The sequence below is a fragment of the Pongo pygmaeus genome, chromosome 1 (genome assembly GCF_028885625.2).
Source record: "Pongo pygmaeus isolate AG05252 chromosome 1, NHGRI_mPonPyg2-v2.0_pri, whole genome shotgun sequence".
Classification (NCBI taxonomy): Eukaryota; Metazoa; Chordata; class Mammalia; order Primates; family Hominidae; genus Pongo; species Pongo pygmaeus.
In genome coordinates, this window is record NC_072373.2 from 173437315 (window position 1) to 173458176 (window position 20862).

Sequence of the window (20862 nt, forward strand, 5' to 3'; positions counted from 1 at the left end):
CACTCTAGTAATTGTCAATTTCTTGGTCTGTTCTTCCTATAAGATTACAAGCTTCTAAGTCATCTCTTGGGTTTGCAAATCTCTGCACAGAGCCTGGCATGTGCCAAGCCCCCCAGGAGGGCTTGGGGATTGGCTGACTTTAGCCTATATAGACAATGCCTCTAAAACGTTCTAGGAGTCACAGGTCTTTCTTTAATTGAAGATGCAAATCACAGTTTTGTAATATCTCATGCTAGATTAATATCTCATGCTATATTTTATAAAGCACTTTCAGCTGCATTACCTCACTGGAGACTCTGAACAATATTCTGGGACAAGGAGGATTTACCCATCTTACAGGCTCAGTAAGATTGGAAAAAGCAGGAAATGTGGTGAGTAAGAGTGTAACCTCTGGGGTCAGAGTCCTACCATTCACCTTCTCTGGTAGTGACTTGAGTAACTCATTTAATGGCTTTCTGCCTCATACTCCCAATCTTTAAAACGGGAATGATAGTTTTTTCTATAAGTGAATTCCTAAAAAGTGTCTGACACAATTAAGTCTTCAATAAATACTAGCTTTTATTGTTAGGTAACTTGCCAAAGTCACCCAAGACTAACAGGCCCAAGAATCAGGTCTTGAAGCAAGATATGCCATACTCAAACACAATGGATGCTCCATTTCATCATGCTACTGTTATTCTGCAGAGGAACATTCATCATGCATGGTGAGTAGCCAATGGTAGTCCTTCCAACTCCTCATTCCCTGACTACCTCATTCTACAAAGAAGCTCAGAGAAAGGAAGCTAGGCAGAAGAAGGAGGCAGTGTTGACTGCAGTCCCATGTCTTCCTCCTACTTGATAAGGGTTCTTCAGAGGCTCTGACTCTTCCACATAATTTCAGCCATGACAAGAGACAGCTTAGCTGAAGGCCAAATTCTGAAACAGAGACTACCTGAGCTGGAATTCCACCCCTGCCCAATGACTATGTGGGCAAATTGTTTAACCTCTCTTGCCTCAGTTTTCCCATCTGTAAGATGGGGATTTTAATACTGTCTACTTCCCAGGGTTGTTGTTGAGTGTTGAATGAGTTAATCCATGCCATGTAATGTGCTCAGGACAGTGCCTGGTTCAGAGCTAGCAATCACAGTCAAGTGTTGCTATTACTACTGTTGCCAGAAATACTGCAGCCTACACTGAGGCTTTTGGCTCCTGATTTGGAATCTGAAAAGTTAGAAAAAGAGGGAGGCTGAGGTGTTTGTAAAATCAGGTTTTCTTAATGGGCATTTCTGCAGTATAAGTGGTTAGGCCAGGAGTGAGTGGGGAGGACAAGGGCACCCGGTGACTTCATAAGCACTGTTATGTGCTGGGTAGAGATATTCCATGTGTTAGCTCACTCAGTGTTCACACATCATGCCACAATAGGAATAATCAGTCCCATTTTAGAAAGGAGTAGGTTGAAATAGTTTAAACTTAACTTAGATAGCTTGTCACTTGCCCAGGTTATACACTAAGTAAACAACAGAACTGGGATTGAACCAAGGCCTGCGTCCAAAGACCATGTTCTGTATGCCATATTATACCGCCTGTGGGAAAGAGAGCTAAGGATGGCTCTGGGAAGAATGTTGACACCATCTCAGCTTTTCTCCTTTAAGTATGAAGCTGTTCTCAGTGATATTAGAGGTGGAAATTCAAAATCAAGACAAAATCAGAAGGATGGTGCTGAGAGTCTCAGTTCCATGTGTATGCAGATGACTTAAGGGGAGTAAGGACAGAGCCAAGAAACTAGGAGTCTGTCAGTCAATCAATACCATCCATCACCGTGAAGCCTGGTTGTCATAGTAACTGGGGATAAAGCCTGGAGCTTGTTAGAATCCAGTGACTGTCTGTTCGGGTGACTGGTTTGTTAGCAGGCACAAAAATAAATAAATAAATAAAAAGACCTGCTGGGCTGTCCCAGAGCCTTTAGCCATGAACGTAGGACCTTTTACAGTAAGGTTCCTGCCCACCTCACCCTCCTCATTGTCCAATTCAGCTCAGAACTTTAGGATACCACCCCTGACTCTGCAGAGTGTTAGGAAAGCTCTGGAGGCTGCCCAGCATACATGGGCTTGGATTTGGAACCACCCAAGCTAGAAAGACACTGAGTCTCTTCTGTGGGCCAGGCTCAGTTAATGGGCAAGACTCTGGGATGCAACATTAACAGGATGCAAGCCGGACACAAGCAGCTGCAATAGTGTGACACTCAGAGCTAAGTCCTGAGTACACTGAAGCACCTAAAACAGGCTCCCAACCCAGAACTGGGGAGACAGAAGGACTGCCTGGAAGAGTCCTATTTGAGCTAAGCAGAGAACTGAGGATGAATAAGCATAAACCAGGTGAATAAGGAAGGGCAGAGGAAGAGGTGCAAAATTCCAGGTAGAAGAAACAGCATATGCAAATCAAGGAGGAAGAGTATGGTAAGTCCAGGGACCAGTATATTGCTCAGTATAGTGCACCCCAATGGTGAACAATGAGCTGGAGGTCTGTGCATGCTCACTGAAATGCTGGCCTTCTTTTCCAGATGCAGAGACTCTCTTGCTTTCGGTGTTCACCTTGCATGATTCCTGCAGCTTGCCATCCTCTCTGTGGTTTCTGAGAGGTCAACACTGACTCTGGCCATTGTTATCATCACTATTCCTGGCATAATCCAGCCAAGATTGTTCTCATTTATGCCCTGGCCTCAGCAACAAGCCCTTCCAAAACCGAGTCCAGCCTTTGAGTGAATCTGGACATTCATATCCTTTTACTCATCCTTACCTACTTGCTGCCCCAGCCATTCCCATGCAACTCCCTTCTCTTCCAGGCAAACTTCTACTCCTAGTAATTTTGGAAGATGAGTTTTGAATGTCTTTAGGGTCTAGCAAGTGGGAGCAGCAGAAAAAGTTGTTGCTCCCTCCTTTGTGCTTCTACTGTATTTGTTTCTATTTAAACATTTATCACATTATGTTATTCTTGGCACCCAACTGACTGCACATTTCTCCAGGGAAGGGCTCTGTGTGTCTCACCCCTGTGTTCCCAGAAATCATGGGTGCTCAGTGAGCATTTACTGAATGAGTGGATGAATGGATGAATGGAGATTAGATTACGAATACGGTTTTTCCACTGAGATTGTTTCCTGTTTCCAACTTTGTGCAACAAGGGTAAATGCTCTACTCAGAATCGTCCTGAAAGGGAGTTATAATCAAACAACCAGCCATGATGTATAAATGTGATGGTAATTTAAGGGACTTTGATTAAATGTCTTTCCCACTCCAATCACTCTCCGCACATGGCTTAAACATCTGAGCTGCCTTTGTCTTATTTTAATAACTGTATAGTAAGTACACAGCCCAAGAGCCCTGTTGCCCTCAGTCCCCAGCCTCTGGCAGACATCACTAATCGATGATAGCACTTTATGGCTGAGCCTGTATCTTGTGTTCCAGTCTTCAACTCAGCAGTCTAGGTAGCATTTGCTATTAAGACCACTTGCCATCCCTGGCTTAGACACTTCTTCTGACCTGCAAGTCTCTGAGGTTCACCTCTTTGAGGGTCACCAGCCAGCACACTCTGCTTGTTCCTGGCTCTGTGTCTGTACTTAAGTTTCAGAACAATCTCATGCTTGTCAGTTTAAACATTAACAATTCTCCCAGTTACAATTCCCAATCAATGGGTCAAACTGACCCACCTTTACATTTAGAAATAGATACAGAAAATAATATTCCCTTAATTATTTTTAAAACCCAATTTACTCGCTTTCAAAGCTATCATGACAGTTTGATGCTCTTAGAAAGGAAAATAAATGAAATAAAATATCTAGGTTTACTGCAAGAAACATTGCACTTGGAATTAGAAACCTGGTTTCAAACCTCACCCTGCCTCTGACCAGCTGCGTCACCTTGGACATGTCATCTTGCCTTTCAGTGCCTGGTGGTCCTCATCTGTGAAATGAGGACAGCCATAAAATAGAGCTTGAAGGGTTGCCACAAGGCTTGGATGAGATGATGTGCATGAGAGGGCTCAGCGTGCCGCCTGCCACAGAGTTAGAACCCAATGATGCTTATTCCTCTATTTGCACTGAGATGCACTCTAGGAACCACTTGATTACATGAGACTTTCCAGACCTAGCTCCACAGTTGTTATTGACATCTGCTTCCAGCTTTCCCACATGTCTATCTTCCTATGATGGTTAATTTCATATGTCAAGTTCACTGGGCCATGGAATGCCTAGCTATTTGATCAAACATTATTCTGGGTGTTTCTGGGTGAGATAAACATTTAAAGTGCTAGATTTAATAAAGTAAACTGCCCTTTCTAATGTGCATGGGCCTCATGCAATCAGTCGAAGGACTGACTAGAACAAAACGACTGACCCTCCTCTGAATGAGAGAAGAGTCTTCCTTTCTTCAACCTGTAACATTGGCTTTCATTTCCTGCCCTTGGACTTGAATGGAAATGTCAACTCTTCCAGGGTCTCAAGCCTGCTGGCCTTCAGACTGGAAATACATCGCTGGCTGTCCAAGTTCTCGGGCCTTGAGACTTGGACTGAAACGAAAGCATCAGCCCTCCTGGGTGTCCAGCTTGCCGACTGCAGATCTTGGGACTTGTCAGACTCCATATCACATGAACCAATTCATTGTAATAAATCTCTATATTATATATACATTTTATATAAAGATACATAATAGAGAGAGATACAGGTATTCTATTAGTTCTGTTTGTCTGGAGAACCTGACTAATACACTTCCCAATGCCTCCCTTAGGGCTATTGATGATTTTTCCTTTATTTGAAGTAATTAAATATGTTTTTATAGTTAGTGGAGCACACTGAGTTAAGACTGTGTTTTTAATACTTTCTTGATCACTCTCAAAGTAAGAAATACATTTTACATCATGATCAGTCTATACACATTCATTTAAAAGAAGTGTCTTTTCTTTTCTTTTGGAGACAGGGCCTCTCTCTGTCATCCAGGCTGGAGTGCAATGGTGTGATCTTGGCTCACTGCAACCTCGACCTCCCAGGCTCAAGTGATCCTCCCACCTCAGCCTCCCAAGTAGCCGAGACTACAGGCGCGTGTACCATGCCTGGGTAGTTTTTTGTTTGTTTGTTTGTTTAATTTTTATAGAGATGTGGTCTCCCTATGTTGCCCAGGCTGGTCTCCAACTCCTGGGCTCAAATGATCCTCCAGCCTTGGCCTCCAAAAACGCTAGGATTACAAGAAGGAGCCACTGTGCTTGGCTTAAAAGTTTCAGTGCTTAACTACACTTTGTGTGACATACTTTGATACTTTGTGTTCTATTATATTTTATTTTTTAAATGCTGACCATGACCCACTGAATTTCTTTTACAATCTACTAATGGGTTACGGTCTGCAGTTTGAAAAATCCTAGGTTAAGACATCCTTGAGACATTATAGCACCTTGCTTAACATTACAGGTTCTTCATTACAAGTTTGACTTCACCAAGTAATAGCTATGTGACCTTGGGCAAGCTGTTTAACAGAGAATAACTGAGTCTCAGTTCTTCTTTTGTGAATTGGAGATTATATAATAGTATCCTCTTCACAGGTCTCTCCTGAGAATTAAATGAGATGGTGCATTTAAAGTGTTTACCCCAATGTCTACCGCACAGTGAATACTCAGTAAACCTTGGCTGACTTACCACCACTGCTAAAGTCTAAGCCTCTCGCATATAGTATCAGAATGAATGACAGAATATATGGAAAAGGGGATGAGTACTTGGAAGATATACAAAATCTAAATCAGAAGACCTAGGTTCAATACTAAGTGAGTCACACTGAGCCATTTACTTAAGCTCTTTGGATTTCAACTTTCTTTCTATAAAAATGGGGAAAATAATAATGTAATTCCTCATAAAGTTATTATGAGGATCAATTTGAATGCCAGATGTGTTATGCTCTACAAATAGTAAATGTTATTATATGCAAATACATTTTATTAAAACGAAATAGTGAATAAGAAAATAAATTGCTAGTTCACTTTGGGTGATAACCAATTTGGCTGTCCACAGAGTAAATTATCCCTGACCATAATCAGATGATTATGACGAAGAGAAACCCCCTTCCTTTCTATGAGCCCCCTGATGAGAGGGACAATGTATTAAGCATCTTGGTATCTAGACAGTGTTTCCCATGTTATGTGTACTTCATAAATGTTTGTCGAGGGAAAGGCTAAAGGAATGAATGAAATACAGGAAGGCAGGGAGGGAGGAGGAAGAGGATGTAGAGCTATAATTGGCATTAACTTTAGTGAGGTTTTAAATTCTGTCCCTGTAGCTTTTTAGACATTGTGTGTTAGGTGGTAGACTGGCTGGTCCACAAGCCCTGAATGGAATAAGATGATCAATAATGGGTTGGATGTACTGCACTCTTGCTGGAAGGGTCTTTCCCAGGGTCACTGTTATCTGGCATCCATCAGGGCCAGGGATGATGGAAAGCAGGCACTGATTTGAGCAGAGTTGTTAACATTCTGAAAGATAGTGATGAGAATTCAAAGTGACCTTGATAAATGGGAAGAGTGGTCCCTCCAAAACTGGATGAAGCTCTGGAGACAGAAATGAATGACCTTGATCAAAGAAATGGGCAGGTGGAGGAGGAGGCATGATTGCTGAGGCTCCAAGTCCACAGCAAATGTACCAGCCACTGCAGGCTGGACATCATGATAATGATTTCCCTCCTGGTTGAGCAATGTTTCAGAGCTGAGTGATTGCAGAACTCTGGGAGATGGATCTTCCTCTTATCCCCACTTTACAGATGAGAGAAAAATTAACATTCCAGAGTTGATAACTGTAAATTTGGGAATAATAAAAATGTGGTAATAATAACACCAACATTGTACAGCAATAATAGGTAACATTTTTGAACTCTTACTCTGTGTCAGGCACTATGCCACATGCTCACATAGATTGTTTCACCTCAAGTTTACAACAACCCTATGAAGTATGTACTCTCATTGACTCATTTAGAAGGGGAAACTGAGGCACAGTGAGGTTAACTAATTTGTCTGTGGGTCACATGACTGATAAAGGGCAGAGATAGGACTTGAATCAGGCAATCTGACTCAGAACCTACTTCAGCAACTTAAATTTATTGAGTGTTTATTGGAATGTGGGTACAAAATAAGTTCACTTATTCCTCACAACCAACCACTCTATGAGGTAGATGACAGTATTTCCAGCTTGCAGGTGAGGAAATTGAAACTTAAGATGATTAAATTATCTGCCTATGATTACATAGTTAGTAAGTGGCAGAGTCCATGTTTCCAACCACTGTGCTATATCCATATCCTTCATTAAAGGGAATACATATCTATTAAACACTTATCATGCAACATGCACTTAGAATTATTCTCAACCAAACAAACCCTTGTTATCATTCTTATTTGGATCTTGAAGAAGCTGAGGATCAGAGAAATTAATTATTGTTCCTCAATCAAAGACATACAGCTACTAAATGATAGAACCAAGATCCCCACCCAGATGTATCTGACTTCAAAGTGTGGACTCCTTGCTACCATGTCACTGGCATGTTTCTTAATTTCACAGAGCTTGATCAAAATGGCTTTAGTACTTACTGACTCCACCTGAAATTATAATCCATAATAGTAAGTGCTGCTTGGACACTATTTAAGGTATCACAGTGCTTTTCATGACTATCTTGGTTAATTCTCACAATAGACTTTTAAAGTAGTTATGACAATCTCTACCTTAGTCATGGAAAAACTGAGACTCAGAAATGTGACATCTCAGCTTCTGAATGTTAGAGCCTAGATTAAAAAAAAAAAGATGTCTCAGGGAAAATTTTTTCCACTACCACACTGCCTGCCATCTTTGATGGGGCCTGCTGTCTTTGATAGGGTGGCAGAATGGCTACGGCTGTTTTTGTGAGCAAATCATCAACATAAGTCATTTTCTGTGAGGTCTTTGCAAAACCCTTTCAATAAGGCCAAGAATCATAGCAGTTTAACTTTCTATTCTATGCAGGATTTCTATTACAGCATCCCTGATAGAGGTGTCCGATCAGACTCCCTGAGATTCTTTAACTGGTAGGAAGAATTCTACTTCATGTTGCATTTTGAGGGACCCAGGACACAAAAACTGAAGCAAATGTATCAGGTCCTATCTACATGAGCCACAGAAGGGGTCTGGAGCAGACCACCACCAACTTTGTTCCAAAGGCATTTATGAAACATCTATCTAACCTCTGATAAATTTCTCATTCTGCATGTCTGCTTGGCTGGAGGGAACCTGCAGAGAAAATGGCATAGTATGGTCATCAGTAGAATCCGGAATGGAGAGAAAGGGATGGATTGTGGATACGGAGGAGGTGACTAATGAGATATGTAGAGGGAGAGAGTGGAGAGACAGAATTTTTCCCAGGCTGTGAGTCCCAGTAAAGGCAACTGAGATGAAAAAGAAACAACCCTGGATTTTAACTCACTTTGTATATTTTTCACTTACTAGTGATATGACTTTTTTGCCTTGTTTCCTTCATCTGTAAAAATGAGGAAACCATGTCTCCCTCACAGGATCATTGTCAATCTTAGGTGAGGAGACTTGCTATGAAGCTTGGCACATAATAAATAATTATTTTTCCACCTCTCTATTTCAAGTAAACTGGGAGGATGGTGATGTCTCTATAGAGAAAGAATTCAGGAAGAAACGCTTGAAGGGTTTGGGGTGAGAAGGACATGAATGTTACGCCTGGAGGTGCCAGCTTCCTGGTGGAGATGTTCACAGGCATATGAAAATATGGGTAGGGATTCTGGAGAAGACAGAAGACTCTAGATGGAAATGTGGAGGTCATTCACATGATGCTAAGAGTTGCAGGAGTAGAAGAAGCAAGGAGAATGCAGCTCAATGAGTATTCATGGTGCATCTACTGTGGGCCCAGCCTTGTGCTAGATACAAAAAATACCCCAAGGACAATAGGCCTAGGACTTGTACATCAAAGTTCATGGTCTGCAGAAGAGACAAATATATAATTGCAATTATTATAATATGCATTTGAATATGTATGTATATTTAGAGTCCTTTCTTTACCCCCAGAATCCCTACCATATTTCCAAATGCCTGTGGGATGTCTTTACCACGAAGCTGGCACCTTCAGACAAGCACATCCTGTCCTTCTCACCTCATTGTGTGTATGTGTGCACGCACACACACTCATGTGTGTCTATGATAAAAATACAATTTAGAGAAAGGAGTAATTGACACCTCACAATCCACACCCAGTCTATCTATAAATTCCTTAAATTCTACTTTCAAAATACATCCCAAATCTATCATATTCTTTCATGTCCATTCTTTATTCCTCACCTGGACATCAGCAATGCCCCTAATTGTTCTTCCTGAGTCCACTCCTGCTCCTCTAATCTGTGTTCTACATGGCAATAGAATGATCTGCTGACCCATTGATTAGACCAAGCACCGCCCTGTTGATGACCCTGCAGTAGTTTCTCTGCCACTGCAGATACAGTCCATACTTCTTACTATGGCCAGTAAGACCCTCTGACACCTCTTAGCTTCTTCCAACCTCAGTTTCTGCTATTATTCCCCTTTTCCGAGGCTTCTGCCACACATGCCTTCTTCCCCTTCACAAACACACCATGCTCTTTCCTCAGACAGGGCCTTTGTACAAGCTGTCCACTCACCCAGAACACCTTCACCCTTGTCTTTGGCATTTCCTTATCCTTTGGATCTCATCTCAGTTTGGATTTCACTTCCTCAAACAGACATTCCCAGATCATCCCAAACTAAGTGAATATCTTCCCTCACCCCCTGAAGTTACTCTCTATTTTTACAACTTGTTCATTTTCTACATGGCTTTTATCACAATTCGCAATTATATATTGATCAATTAATTCACAAGTTATTAAGTCCCTACTATATTCTAGGAAATGAATATGCAGTAATAAACAAAAATGATTGGAATGAACATTCTAGAAAGAGGAGATTGACAATAAACAAATAAGCCTATGAGTATGGAGGCTACTGATTTGCTGAGAACTAAAATAGGGTGATATAACAAACAGAAACTTGACTACATGGTCAGGAAAGGTCTCTCTGAAAAGGTGACACTTAAGGAGGTCCAAATGATAAGAATACTGCCATACAGACAACAGAGGAAAGGGTGGTTCCGGCAAAGAAGGCAGCTAATACAATGACTCTAGACTAAAGTAAGCTTGGAGTGCCAGAGAGTTACAGGAACAACAGTGATGACAACACCTGCAACAACAACAACAACAAAGAGAGAGAATAAGAGACCACCATACTCTTGCAGTATCCAGGTGAGAGACAACCGTGGCTTGGACAAGTGAGACAGTAATAGAGGGAGAACAGGTGATGCATATGCTTTAGAAGTAAAGTCAACATATCTCGCTGATGGGGCCAGGAAGTAAAAGAGGACCAAGGATGATATTTGGACTTTGGCTGTTTATTTTGTTTCCTCCACTGGATCGTAAGCTTTGCAAGAACAGGGACCATACTGATTTTGTTCTTTTCACACATGATACAAACTCAATGGACATGGTTGAATGAATGAATGTATAAACAGATGAAACTATGGGAGAAGGGGTGGAGCAATATCAGAGCGGATTTCACAGAGGTGGGGATGCCTCTACAAGGTTCAGAAGGATGAGTTGAAGTTTGTCAGGTTGGCAAGACAGGGAAGAGAGCATTGGGAGATGAGAGAACAGCATGTGCAAAGGAGGCCAGGAACATCCAACTGAACAGAACAATGGCATTGAAGTACTTGACCTGTCCAACATGTACTGGCAGCTTTGTAACCAGAGAAGTCAGAATGCAGAATACATTATTTCTCTTTTGAATACCTTGATACAAAGACAAATAATGAGAGCTCCAAAGAAGGAATGAAGGAGGGGAAAAAAAACTAAATCCAGAAATTTAAGCCCCAAACCATACTGATACCTGCGGAAGGTAGAAAGCTGTCAGTCACAGCCCTTGAGGAAATGTTAGGATCTCATTGAAGTCTAACGTCACCTCCCTAACATCCAAGACTTCCCTTGATTTTTGATGCATGGTTTCATGCTGTCTTTGGGGGAGAAGCATGTGATCTAAAGGGCACATTAGAAGAAAACAGCCTCGTGCATCCTCTGGGACGAACACAGAGAGGATCTGAGCAAACCCAAGGACAAAAGATTCCCCCGGAGCAAACCAGTGAGTATGTTCACTTAAATCATTCCATGCCAAGCTCAGTCCTTTGCAGACATGAATGTTCACCACACAGGATGTCTCTTAGAAACAACCACTTAATAGAATATAAATTAACAGTATATAGATCAAAGATACATAGAGAGAGAAAAAGACAGTGACAAAGAGGAAAGAGAAAAGGGAGAGAGAAAGGTACCTAGAAGGAAAGGGAATGAGACCGAGGGAAAGAGAATAAGACAGAGAGAAAGCTATTAGATTGATGCAAAAGTTGTGGTTTTTAATGGCAAAAACTTCAATTACTTTTGGAACAGCCCAATGTAGCAAACATCAAAATGGAGAAAGGGTGTGTGTGATTCTGTTTGTCAAAGAGAAAGAAGGTAGATATTTTTGTTCTTTGTAGGTTAATATGTAAATGACATTCTGATTTATTAGCGGTCTCCAGCAGATGAGGTGATGATTAGCACATTTCCATATTTATAGAAAAGAAACACTAACTTAACGGATTTATAGAAAATCAGCTCTCACAAATAGCAAATTGTGCTATTATCGACATATGGTTTTCTATAAACAGAGCTGAGGTAATTATCCCTGGGACAATTTGTCGGTGGGCTCCTTTTGAATATTAACCACATTGGAAGCCCATTTCAGCCTCACAGATTTTAAAGAGGAGGGGCCACCAGATACCCGAGGCAATTAATTAGCAATCCAGCCCCAAAGACGGGAGCCCAAATGAAAGGCTATACCACAACCACATGGTGGAAGACTAGAGGTCCAGAGCTCTGACCCCAGATTCTGGCAGGCCTGGACTAAGTAATTAGCCTCTCTGATGAGCCACAGCATTTATGTAGCTAAAATTTGGATAACACCAATCTCTAAGTGGTGTCAAGAAAATTAAATGAGAATATGTGCAATAGCTCCTGAAACCTAGTAGGTGCTCAACAAATGTTAACTCTTTTTTCCTTCCTCATGTTTTCAAATGATTCTTAAAAGATCCACTTGAGTAAAGTTTTTTAAATGCTTTTTTTACATTTTACATTTTTTACATCCATTGTAAGCTACTTATTTTGCATCATGATATGATACAAATATGCATGTTTTTATTTAACTGGAAAAGATTTCTTGAAGTAATAATTTATCTTTAGTGCCTATAATCCACTATGATATTTTCTATTCTGTCCTTTGTTGTTGTTCAAAACTTTTCTTGTGATCCTTATACATTGATTTTGAGAACTACACTTGGCTTACAACATGTAGTTTGAAAAATACTGTAATGCAAGAGGGGTAAGAACCACATTTAGATTTGTTCACCATCATATATCTAGCACAAACACATAATGGATACTCATTAGAGCATTTGAATTATTTTTTTAAATGAATATGTAGGTGGATGAATTAATGAATGACTCTAGCCAGGAATCTAAATTAATGCTTCATCTCAAACTTCCTGTCTTGTTTTGAACACTATGTATTAACCCCTGTGTTGAGTGTTAAAGAGATAGAAAAGTGGCAGGCATGATACTTGTTTTCAAATATCTTGCTATCTGGATAAGGAAGATAATACTAACATTTGGAAATTTTTTTTATACTTTAAGTTCTGGGATACATGTGCAGAACGTGCAGGTTTGATACATAGGTATACACGTGCCATGGTGGTTTGCTGCACCCATCAACCCATCATCTACATTAGGTATTTCTCCTAATGTTATCCCTCCCCTAGCCCCCCACCCCCAACAGGCCCTGGTGTATGATATTCCCCTTCCTGTATTCATGTGTTCCCATTGTTCAACTCCCACTTATGAGTAAGAACCTGTGGTGTTTGGTTTTCTGTTCTTGTGTTAGTTTGCTGAGAATGATGGTTTCCAGTTTCACCCATGTCCCTGCAAGGGACATGAACTCATCTTTTTTGTGGATGCATAGTATTCCGTGGTGTATATGTGTCACATTTTCTTTATCCAGTCTATTATTGATGGACATTTGGTTTAGTTACAAGGCTTTGTTATTGTGAATACTGCTGCAGTAAACATACTTGTGCATCTGTCTTTATAGTAGAATAATTTATAATCCTTTGGATGGGAGAAAAATTTTGCAATCTATCCATCTGACAAAGGGCTAATATCCAGAATCTGCAAGGAACTTAAACAAATTTACAAGAATAAAACAATCCCATCAAAAAGTGAGCAAAGGATATGAACAGACACTTCTCAGAAGAAGACATTTATGTGGCCAACAAGCATATCAAAAAAAGCTCATCATCACTGGTCATTAGAGAAATGCAAATCAAAACCACAATGAGCTACCATCTCATGCCCATTACAATGGTAATCATTAAAAAGTCAAGAAACAACAAATGCTGGAGAGGATGTGGAGAAACAGGAACGCTTTTACACTGTTGGTGGGAGTGTAAATTAGTTTAGCCATTGTGGAAAATAGTGTGGCAATTCCTCAAGGATCTAGAACCAGAAATACCACTTGACCCAGCAATCCCATTAAAATCCCAATTTTACTGGAAAATTGTTTTTTAAAGACTACCTAGTGTGGAATTTTATGTACATGTTGAAGAAGAGGAGTAGCCAGCCTGGGCTGATGCAGTCAAGGAAACTTCTTAAAGCTGGGAATTTGAACTTGGCTTTGCAATATGGATAGATCTCTCATCCTTCCTCTCACTCATTGAACAGGTCAGTGGTTCTCAAACTGTAGTAGCATCAGAATCACCTGGCGATCTTGTTAAAACACAGACAGCTGGACCCATTCCCAGTTTTTGATTTAGTTAGATTTGGGATGGAGACCTGAGAATTTACATTTCCAACAAGTTCCCAGGTGATGCTATGCTGACAGTTGGGGCCCACACTTTGAGAACCACTGTTCTCCTTGGTTGGAGTAACATCATTAATGTGGTCGATGCTAATAGTCTTTATTCTTAGCCATTCAAGATATTAAGCAAGGAAGTGATATAATCAGATCTGTGAAGTAGAAAGATCCATCTGGTGGCAATTATCGAGAATAGGTTGGAAGGGGTGAGCCCGCCCCCGGAAACCATTTAGGAGCTGATGCAGTAACAAGTGAAAGATGAGACACCAGCATACCTCAGTAGAAGTGGAGATGGAGGAGAGCGGAAGAATGAGAGAGAACTGAAGCACCTTAGAGATCTACCGGAGTGAAGGAGAAGGAGGAGTCTGAAATGAACGTAAGTTTCTAGCTTCACTGACTGTGTGGTAGTTCCATTAACCAATAATACTACATTTAAAACAAGTTTTCACATTTAAATAACAAAATCCCCCCAATTATTTTTTTAAATAAAAGTAACTATGATGCAATAGGAAGCATATAGTTTTAGGGGGCTAGACAAGTCTGAGCTCAAATCCTGTTTATGGTGCTTATTAGCAAGTCTCACTCTTCTGGATCTCAGTTCCCTGGAAATAATAATACTTATGCTGTCCTATAGAGTTGTCCTAAAAATTAAATGAGGTCACCCATGGCTCATAGTCAGTGCTTAGAAAACTTCAAACCATGACCTGTTGTCTGTGTTGACTACTGTGTACATAGAGCTTCTGCTTTACTTACCAAGGGATTCCATTTTTGCTTTGTCAATCACCAGGATATATTCATAAGTGCCACCCATGGATCCAGATGTGATGTAATGGGTGCCATAGTCGTTGATGAACTTGGCATACATGCCATAATTGTACTGATCTGGAAGCTCCATTAATGACTGCAGCATTCCTTCATCCAGCATAATGTCGTCCCTCCTCATCTTAAAATGTGCAGTCTGCACCTTTGTGAAGATTCTCGTGAAAATGAATTTCTTTCAGCAACCGCCATTGAATAAAGCAAAAGAGCAAAGAGAGCATATAGTTTACCATTAGAAATAATCAAAAGGTCACTGGGTGCGGTGGCTCATGCCTGTAATCCCAGCACTTTGGGAGGCGGAAGCTGGAGGATCACAAGGTCAGGAGATCGAGAGCATCCTGGCTAACACGGCAAAACCCCATCTCTACTAAAAATACAAAAATTAGCTGGGCATAGTGGTGCATGCCTGTAATCCCAGCTACTCGGGAAGCTGAGGCAGGAGAATCGCTTGAACCAGGGAGTCAGAGGTTGCGGTGAGCCAAGATCGCTCCAGCCTGGCAATAGAGCAAGACTCTGTCTCAAAAAAAAAAAAAAAAAAAAAAAAACAAAAAAGAAAGAATGAAAAGGTCAGCTTTTAGTAGCTGTAAGAAATATATAGATATATAAATATGTATTTACATAAATATATATTTATATATAAACACGTATATGAACACAAATACATGTAATGGAGTACTACTATATTTCACAAGCACATACTAGGCACCAGTGTGTGCCAGACTTCCCCCACACCTCCATCTCTGTTCCCACTGCCCCTGCCTAGGTCAAGTTCTCATCAACTCTCACCTGGGTGAGCTACTACAACGGTTTCTTCATTGTGCTTCACCCCTTCTGTTCTTCTCCCAATCTATTCCCACCCCCACACTTCTCCTAGTGCTAACCAAAGCACTGCATTGTGAAACCTCCTATGCTAATATTACATATCCATTAAAAATCGTGTTTAAGATATCTTTAGTGACATGCTGAAATGTCATTCAATTGAAGTTATTGAGCAAAGATCTACAATGCCTATAGTAGAATGCATTACACTAGATGCAGAGGACATAATCTTGAATGAGATAGGCTCCTGCCCCCATGGAGTTTACATTCCAATAGTAATCTTGAACTAAGTAAAAAAGAAAAGCAGCATCCTTATATAAAAAAAATAAGAGATAGCGCTGGAAGAATTTTGAATTGGTTTTACAGGAAGATGGCCATCTATGGGCTTTACTTTCAGGCAATAGAAGTCTTGATTCAAAGTGATGATGGAAGTTTGAGGCGTCCACATGCTTTTAGAAAAGTCCATATTAACACACTACAGATAACCCTTAGAACAATACAGGACTTTACCTTCAGCTCAATAGCTAATTCTTTGGCAAAGCTCTAGGACTTAATTTATGTGTGTTGAGTAAGTTAATTTTTATAACTATATTTTCATCATTCAAGATAATTTTTGAACCCCAACTTGATCCATAGTCTTGGTATTAATGCTATTGAGAATTTTTAGTAAGCTTCTAATTAATTCAATAAATATTCCCCTGGCCACCTGATTATCTCTTCAGCCTCATCAATCTCTGTTTTCCTTTCCCATCCTGTGCTTCAGCTGGCTGAAGTATTTTCAATCCCAAGTTTTTGTGTGGCTTCCTCATCTCCAGGCCCTCGCACATGCTGATTTCCATGCCTAGAGCACCCTTCTGCCAACTTTTGTCTCCCTTTGTCTGCACAATTTGCACTAACCTTTAGATCTAAGCTTAGATGAATGTTCTTTCCTCAAGGAAGCATATATTGACCCCTCAGGATAATAGGCACTTAATGGTGAAGGTTTGCTGGAAAAATGAAATTTATTTTTTTTTTTAGCATACCAGCCCTTCTATCTTTTTGGAAAAGCAAGGCTTGCTTTACAATTCTTCCAAGTGAAATTTAGAGGGTCCGGCTGTTTCTCTTAAAACATTACCACTCTACACATTTCCCTATATGCTCCAGGTAACCATAAAAAATGATGGTGAAGGGGGGGCAAAGTGATAAGAGTCCTAGTCTTATCATTCAATTTTATTCCCTTTGTGATGATTCTGTGTGCAAAAGCGTAATAAGAAAAACAAACCTGATTACCACTGATCAGACATTTCCAATTACACAAGCAAATTAAGGTTCAATTACTACTGTACTTTTTAATGCAATTAAGGTAATATGTGTTCAGTGTATATTATGGAATACTGTGAGACACAGACATTATGTTTGAATACCTTCTCATTATACTTGTTTAATTCATTCAAGAATGAAGCGTCTTCTGACTCAGATACACCTACACCCACCATTAAAGGGCTGCCGGCCGGGCCTATGCCGATGGTCACTCCAAATGAGTCAGACTTGTCTTTTTTAACTTTAGAAAGAAGGTCATTTGCATTATCATAAAGCTCTGAGGAGATTCCAGTATCTGCCAGGGCCTGAAAAAAAAAATGAATAGATATTAGCTTTGTGCACATAGAGCCATTTCTCAATTCATATTTAATACTTAAATCTTTGCTTTGTAAAATATCTAAAATTTTAGATTATGGTAGGTAATTCTTTTATAAGGCAATCCAGTCATTAGACTGATACTTATTAAAATATAGAAAACACAGCATTATTAGTGTTTAGTGGTACTGATAAAATACTTATTTACACACCACATGTGCTTGCACACACACACGTGCATGCACACACACACACACACAGACGCAGATGATTCTGATCAAATGCTATATTGCTCTGAGCATGGATTTCTTTCTTGCTGGCTTATCCTTCCAGGAGAGAAGGCTGGCTGCTTGTCTTTGCAACAGTGAGATACAGAAAGCCACATCTGGGCGGAAGCCTGGGAGGAAAGAAGCAAAGGAAACCCGCAGATTTGGATTGTCTTAGGCAGTGGTATACAGGATTTCATTTCTCTGCTGACTTGAACTGAGTCATGGTCTTGGCCTTGTTTGATCCAATGAAGTAAGCCTTATGAGCCTGTGAGTAGTTTGCTCTGCAATCATGAAAACATGTGTTGAAATGGAGCCTCCATTACCTTGAGTCCCTGAGTGTCTGTGATGGTCAGTTTCCTTTCTACCTTAGGGTGGACAAGCAGCATAAGCAAGGTGTTGTTGCTTCAGCTGCTGAGATTTGAGAATTCTTTGTTCCCAAAGCACTTAGTCCATCTTGCCTGATACATAGGCCCAAGACCTTCCTTGAGATTAGGAAGATGGTGTTGTTTATGTCTTCCACCTTGGTTTACCATTGGCCTGATAAAGAGTAGAGGTTGGAGTGGGGTTGGGGGAGCAAACTTCTTAAAAACAGGCCCTATAAGCTTGACCTTATTTTCTGTCAGTATTTCGTTCAGAATCCTAGGATCCTACTATCTCTCTCTAGAAAGTGTATAATCTATCTCCTCTTCTAAATGTTGTGCAGCCTGGACTCAGTTCAGACAGATCTAGGTGTGGGTCTTGTCTCTGCCACCAACTGCAGTAGAGTTTGATCCTGACACTTTAACCCTTTGTGTTTCTTTTTCTTAATGTCTAAAATGAGGCAAAGATAATATCTATCCCATTGTGTTGTGAGGATTAAATGGGAGAATTTGTCTGAAAGTAGAAGATCTGACATGTTAAGCATTCAATGATGTTTGCTGTGTGGATGTTTCACCCAAAGGATGAAGGGTAAGAAAATTAATGGCCATGAGTAGGCTCTTGACTGATCATGAGCTCCAAGTGACCAAGAGACCACCAAATCATAGAGATGGAGAGAGTCTTAGTGATCATCAGCAATTTGCAAGCATTTTTGTACAGAAGAACCCTTGCTTCACACAAAATCACATACAAAGAGCCAAGACATGAAAATGATCAGTGTGAGCTTCCCTTGGTGAAACAAAAGCACAGGTCTCAGAATCCTGCTCATCTATGCCCTGTCCTCCCCCACACTCTACGGATTAGAAAACTGGGCCCAAGGAGGGCAGTGAGTTAGCTGCTAACAGTCTTGTATATAGTCTAACAGATCCACAACTTGGAAATAAGTTGTCTGATCGGCAGCCCAGATAATAGAGCCTCAGATCTATTTTACTGATTTTGGAATGGAGCCAAGATTTAACAGGTGGGTAGCCACATATATGATCTGCCTCTCAGCACCCTTCAACACTAAGCATGTGCGGGGATGGGTATGAAGGAGACGTCAGCCACCAGCAAACTTTATAGAAAACAAAAGCTTCCAGAGCAAGCCATCTCCACAAATAGGCCTCTGCCTCTCTGCCACCTACACCACAGTGGCCTCAGAGCCTCCCTGTTCAGACTTACTTCAAAGTGGTACTTCAGAAAGTTGTAAGGTTTCCGAAAGTATTTCTCATCATCTCCATAGTAAAGACGTTCACAGGTGGAGTCATATCGAAGCTCCCTCCATTCCCCGTTGTATACCGTCTCACACTGGCCCCCATAATAACTGGCATCGTACACACTCTGAGCATCTTCCTGGGTCAGGATATTGTACCTACATGGAACAAAGCAGTTTCTAAATAGCTAGTGGATGCTGGGTTTTATACCTGGGTGATGGGATGATCTGTGTATTAAACCACTATGGCACACGTTTACCTATGTGACAAACCTGCACATCCTGCACATGTACCCCTGAACTTAAAATAAAAGTTGGAAATTAAAAAGCAAAAGCAAAAGCAGCTTTTAGGAGACAGAATTAGAAAGACAAGGTAGCATATAATGTCATCTTCTGAAAGACATTGTAGCTGGTACAAGTAATAGTTTCTCAATCTATGTTCTGTGAGCCCTGAGGTTCCTCCAAGAAGCTTATGGGCCACTTTAGGTAACACTTGGAGACTAAATGCACTGGCCTGAGCCTTCAGTTTTCCTTTACCTAGATCATCTAGACAGTCCTATTTAGCATCTAGAATCATATTCCCACATGGGAAGCAGCCCTAAATATTTGTTGAATAAGTTAAAGAAGAACATGTGCAATTATCATTAATCCAAGGGCAGCAGCCAGACAGTCTGGGCCCATTTCCCATCTCTGCCACATCTAGCTGTGTGACCTCAGGCATATCATTTAACCTCTCTGTGCCTTGGTTTAGTCATTTGTAAAAAGCAGTTCTTAAATACTACTGCCCTGATAGAGTTAAATGAGTTGAAACATGTAAAGAAATCATAATTTTGCTCAGCATACATTAAGGACTGAATAAAGGTTGCTGTTGTGGTGATTGTTAGTATTAAGTATAATTATTAGTATAAGGGCTCTGCTGCTAAAAAAAAACTTTGAAATATTGGATGCAAATCATAGTGCTAAGGTCAAGACTCTAATCCTCAGAAAGGTCATTATCTTTGAGGCAGCATGGGACGTTGGAGGGTGCACAGTTTAAAAGTCAGGGAGACCCCTGTTTAATTTCCAGCTTTGCCACTTACTAGCTGTGTGACTTTGAACACAATCTAAAAGCTCTCTGCATTTCATTTTCCTCATTTAAAGAATAGACATAATAATACCTACCTCTCATGGTTTTCATGAAGCTGAGAGTATGAAACTAAAACAGCAGTAAAGTACATATTAGGCATTCAACGAATTATACTTACTTTTCCCTAGCCCAACACTCTTCCAGAAATATTTCCCTATACTTCCCTTTCTAGAGTATTTAAAAATCATCAGCCCAGGTTCCATGTTTTAGGATATGGATGGTTTTACCATATTCAGGTAAAATAATGTCAAGCAGGTGAAATACAGCTTTAATTTTCTGAAAAGGGAAAGTTAACAGAACAAAAACCTTAGAGTTGGCTAAGAGTTCTAAGACCTGACAATCAAAGCCTCTTATGTTACAGATAATGTAGTTATTGCTTGTTTTTTGTCTCTCAAACTCCTATTTAACCTTAAGGAGCCAACTCAGACGTTGCCTTCTGTCGACAGCCTTCTTTGAATGCTCTGGAAAGACTGCTGTTTCCTCCTCTGTGTTCCCAAGGGATGCAGTGACTACCCACAGCATAGCGATCGTCATGATTCTTTATGGCCTCTGTGAAAAGGCACAAGGCAGAAAAGGAGCAGCGGATAAACTGTGAATAAAACCCACCTCAAAG

General features: G+C 40.5%; 1 protein-coding gene across 1 annotated transcript in view; it reads right to left on the reverse strand.

Moving 5' to 3' along the window:
• Positions 1 to 20862, reverse strand: part of C8A (complement C8 alpha chain) — a 63112-nt gene that overhangs the window by 17333 nt on the left and 24917 nt on the right. The window contains exons 5-7 of the mRNA XM_054451357.1: positions 19093 to 19282; positions 17035 to 17235; positions 14747 to 14987 (exon numbers count right to left, since the gene is read on the reverse strand). Of these exons, the coding sequence (XP_054307332.1) occupies positions 14747 to 14987; positions 17035 to 17235; positions 19093 to 19282 (632 nt within the window). The remainder of the gene's footprint in view (positions 1 to 14746; positions 14988 to 17034; positions 17236 to 19092; positions 19283 to 20862) is intronic.